This window comes from Petaurus breviceps, unplaced genomic scaffold (genome assembly GCF_028583685.1).
Source record: "Petaurus breviceps papuanus isolate PSGF00001 unplaced genomic scaffold, PetGlider_PUasm1.0 446, whole genome shotgun sequence".
Taxonomy (NCBI): domain Eukaryota; kingdom Metazoa; phylum Chordata; class Mammalia; order Diprotodontia; family Petauridae; genus Petaurus; species Petaurus breviceps.
The window spans coordinates 1,550,947-1,555,363 of NW_027186338.1; the positions used below are offsets into that span (position 1 = coordinate 1,550,947).

The 4,417-nt window shown below is 49.9% G+C and overlaps 1 protein-coding gene across 1 annotated transcript in view; it reads right to left on the reverse strand.

Moving 5' to 3' along the window:
- Window positions 1-418: 418 nt before the first annotated feature.
- The window catches only part of RPIA (ribose 5-phosphate isomerase A), a 26,971-nt gene continuing 22,972 nt past the window's right edge, over window positions 419-4,417 (reverse strand). The window contains exon 9 of the mRNA XM_069101038.1: window positions 419-1,322. Coding sequence (XP_068957139.1) covers window positions 1,225-1,322 — 98 coding nt within the window. The 3' untranslated portion in view covers window positions 419-1,224. The remainder of the gene's footprint in view (window positions 1,323-4,417) is intronic.

Sequence of the window (4,417 nt, forward strand, 5' to 3'; positions counted from 1 at the left end):
GAATAACCTTACCATCCCAAAGGAACAAAGATCTGCAGCCAGGCCCCCCAAACCTTCTCCCAGGGTTCCACGGTTAACCCAGTCTTTCGGGAATTCTGTAGAAAACTTTAGTCTTGGAAGGGCAGGAAGTTGCCATGCTCTCTTCCAAGGCTTGATAAACATATGTGGTCTCATGCTAAAACATAGGGGACAGAGACGACCTGTGGGACTCCCAGATGAAGAAACTCCCTCCACCAATACAGCAGGTCATCCCCTTCTCAGAGCAGAAGTTAGTGACTTGGCCTGGATCACAGAGCCAGCAGCATCAGAGACAGGACTGGACCCAAGCATCTCTAGCTTGGAGAAGGTCTCCATTCAGAGCTGCATCTCTGGTGCTAAAGCGTGAGAAGAAAAGCCAGCACCCATGAGAAGACTGAAGTGGCACTGAGTTGTTTTATTTCAACACACACACAACGTAAAGAGGAGACATCTGATGCCCAACTGTGCAAGGGACGAACTCAAGGGTGAGCAAGGCAGACAAAGAATCCAAGAAAGGTCGACAACAGAAAAAAATCCACCTGACAAGAGAAGGCTCTCCCAGCAGCATTAGGGCCATACTGGGGAAGTCCTTTTGGGCAGGGAGGCCGAGGCTCTCCTGTCTCCCAGTCTGGGTGAATAGTCTGACCTTGACCAAGGGGCGATGGTACTGAGGTCAACACAGCTTGTCCATGAGGGCACTGTCAAAAGCATCACTCAGCTCTGAACACGCCTGATCTAAAATGTGACTACATACTGTGTTATTAAAATGTAAACTCAAAAACCAACCAACAAACCAAGAATGAAGGCATGAAGATCGTCAATGGTTCCAGTAAGGCATCAGAGGGCTGCTGGCAAAGCCCTTTATGGACTGGGCTGGCACAGCAGCTGACATTGTGGGATTCCCCAGCAAACCAAACACTCAGAAACTTAATAAGAAACCAGCAGCCTCAAGTCAAGGATTCAAAAACTGTCCTTTTTTTGGTAGTATTTCATATAAAACATGAAATCAAGTTTTTTTTCTTTAAAAAAGTGAGTATTTTTAGATAGAAAAAATATATGCTTCTCTGTTTCCTTAAAAAAAAAAAATTACAGGGGCATTCAATAACACTTCAGGAGCCCCCCACACTCTGACCGGCCGTCCTGGGGCAAGTATATTAAGGCAAAGACTCTCAGGCTTCTCTGCCTCGGCGACCGGTGAGGCCTCAGTCAGTGAGCTGGCCTCTCCCTCACGGCGACAGAGCCATCTTCCATGCCAAAGTAGACTCTTTCAGCCATGTTGATAAAGAGACCTGTGTCCACAACTCCTACAGGAAACAAGAAAGAGTTAAGCCATGACCTCCTAATAAAGACAGTTGATGTGTCACACTATGCAGACAGAAGGGCAGGACTCTGGGCAGATGCCACTTCCCATCTGTAAACTAAGGAAACTGAATGAGAGGATGAGCAGGCCCTGCCAGCTCAGAGGGTCTAGGGTTAAATGCTTCTGTTAGCACAGTCAGGAAGGGCGATGATGGAAAGCAAGCCTTGGACAAATGATGAGCCCTAGTGGAAGGGAATTTTGATTCTGCCCCTCTCGCACTAGCATCTTAGAGATGGAAGGGACCTCAGGCACTTAAACCCCAAAGCAACACCACCATGCACTACCTGAAGATTTCTCACCTCCCAGCCTGCCCCATCTCACTTCTGGACAGCCCTAGTCATGGGGAAGCCTCTCCTAACATCAAGCCTACGTTCACAGCAGCCGTCCTGGGAGTCACAAACAGAAGGAACCCAAGCCACCTTCTGCATGACAATAACCCTCTAGTGCTGGGAGAAAGCCATGCCCACCGGGCCCCCACCTCAAGCCTTCTCCACCCCCATGCTGTTTCTCTAGTCAATGTTCTATCACCAGGGAGTCTGTGATGCTGTCCCCAAGGACACCTGCCTCACTCAGACTCTGGATGCCCAGTGCCAGTGCCTGGCAAACAGTAGGCAGTAAACACTTGTAGACTGACTGCTACATGATCCTCTGCAGGCCAAATGCCGTGATATTAGGGAACACATGCAGTATTTAGCAGCAACAAGAGAAAAGGGAGGGAAGAAATGATCCCTTTTTCGGTCTGGACAGCTCTGGTAGTGATGGTCAAAGGCAGTGAGAGTCACGGCATATGGACAGAAAACTGGTTGCAGAATCAGGAGCCGGGTTCCAGTCCTGCCTCTGACATATACTGGCAGGGTGGCTCACCTACAGGATCACAGGGCCAATCCTCCCCTCCAAAAAAGAGCAGAGGCAAGCTGACGTACAAACAGGAACCCGCAAACCAAGACATCAAAATCCTTCCTAAAATGGAACTAAACCCAATACTCCAGGCATGATGGCAGCTCCAGAAAAGCTGCTGGGGTTGGAGAAGCAGCGTTCGTGAAATGCTAAGTAAGAGCTCTTACTGATTCAAGAGCCCTTCTGAGACCTGGGTCTATTTTCGCTTGGAAATAACACTCCTTCCTAAGAAGTCTGAACTCTCCTCTTAAGTTCTAGGACATCATCTACTGGACCAGGGTGGGAAAAGAGTGAATTTTGGTGACAAGGGTCCTTAGTCCTAACTGAATCTGGACTGCTCTGTCTGGTTTCTAAGCTTCTGAGGGCCAGCTACAGGGACAGGGATGACACTGCTGGGGCTGGTTCCTGAGTATGGAGGTTGGGAATTCAGGGCAGACACTACAAAGCAGCAGCGCTGGGACTGTGCATCAGAGAAACATTCCTAATGGGTGAGAGCCGCCCAAAGAGGAATGAGCTGCCTCCCTGGGAACCCCCAGCAAAGGCCGGACAACCCCCTGTGGATACACTGGAGACTGGGGCTTCATGCCCTCGTCTGTGCCAGGGACAGCCTGAGGAAGCCTAGGGATTCCTTCTCAGAAGGTTTTCAAATGGATAAAATTCAGTGTTACAGAAGAGATCAATTCCAGTGAAATACAAATATCAACCCATTTTAAAAAGTAAGCCGAGGGCCCCGGGATCAGAAGTTCTGGGGCCATGAGGTCCTCTGTGACTCTGCACAGAATGCTGCTGGGTCCTGACTCAGACACAGCTTTTGGTGTAGGAGGGAGCCAAGCACTGCTGGGGTGAGACTGCCTCCGAATGGCACACTAATGCCTCTTAGCAGACCACTCAGCCTCAGTTTACGCATATGTAAAATGATGGGGTTGGGCTCGGTGATGGCTCAGGTCCCTCCCCTCCATGCACTGGCATCCAATAGCCGGGCCTCGAAGCCTGGGCTCTGGGCAGGAGAAATGCCTCCCCCTGGTGGAGGCCAAGAGAAATTCTGCTAAAAAGATGCAGCCTGGAGATCCATCCAGTGCTGCCTTTCACCATTCAGGCACTGGCCCATCCCTGAGCCTCTGCTCTTTCCCTCCTCCCACCTGGGGGGGCCCTGCGACTTTTCAGCACCTCCATCACAGGGAAGGGGGCAGTCTAGTTCAACCCAACTCTGACTCCCTCAGAGATCACAGCCAGCCAGCGTGTGGAAGGCAAGATTCAGACCCGCCTCTGCCTGGCATCCAGGGCAGCCCTCCCCTCTCCACAGGCTGCCTCCTTATAGGATGGGGATTAAATCAGCAGGAACGATTCTGCCTCCTTGTAGAGAAGGGGGACGACAGGGCCTCACTCAGAGGCAGGTCCCAGCTGTCGCAGACGGGAGCCCAAGGCCAGGGACGCTCCAGCACGGCTCCTCTTACACCCCATCCTTACTCAGTCTGTCTGTCCACATAGAATAGGGGATCACATTCGCAGAATGAAACGGCTCCTCAGTCCTGGAGCCTGGGCTCAGACTCCTAATCTAGTGATCAAGTCTGGGGTTCTTTCTGATTCTTCCTGGGGGTAGAGGGTAGAAGCAGGTGCATTGGTAAAGGACCCTGACCCTTACCGATGCAAATGAGCACCTACTCTGCAGCCCAGTCTCAAAGAGTTGTCCTGGTCACTGAAACACTGAAGGACCTGTCTCTGTCCAGGGTCACACAGCAAGTGTGTGCTAGAAGGAACTGACCTCAGGTTTTCCTGGCTGTGAGATCAGTAAACTTTCCATTTAGCCTGATTCTTTCTGATAGTTTTTTTTTTAAGTGGTGGTCAGCATGTGTCCGGGACAGCATGCTATGTTGTTTGGTCAGAACAGGATGTGCAGGCTATTTAAGTATGAAGTCTGTATTTGTGAATATTAGATTAAATAATAATTAAATGAGCATCTCCCCCCCCCCAAAAAAAGAAAATGGGGTCACAAAAGCCTGCATCCCTAATCCAAGTCAATGGGGTGTCAGAAAAGATCTTGTATTTTGTCATACATGGGAATGAAGTATGTGTGTGTGTGTGCGTGTGTGTGTGTGTGTGTATATATATATATATATATATATAAACACACACACACACACA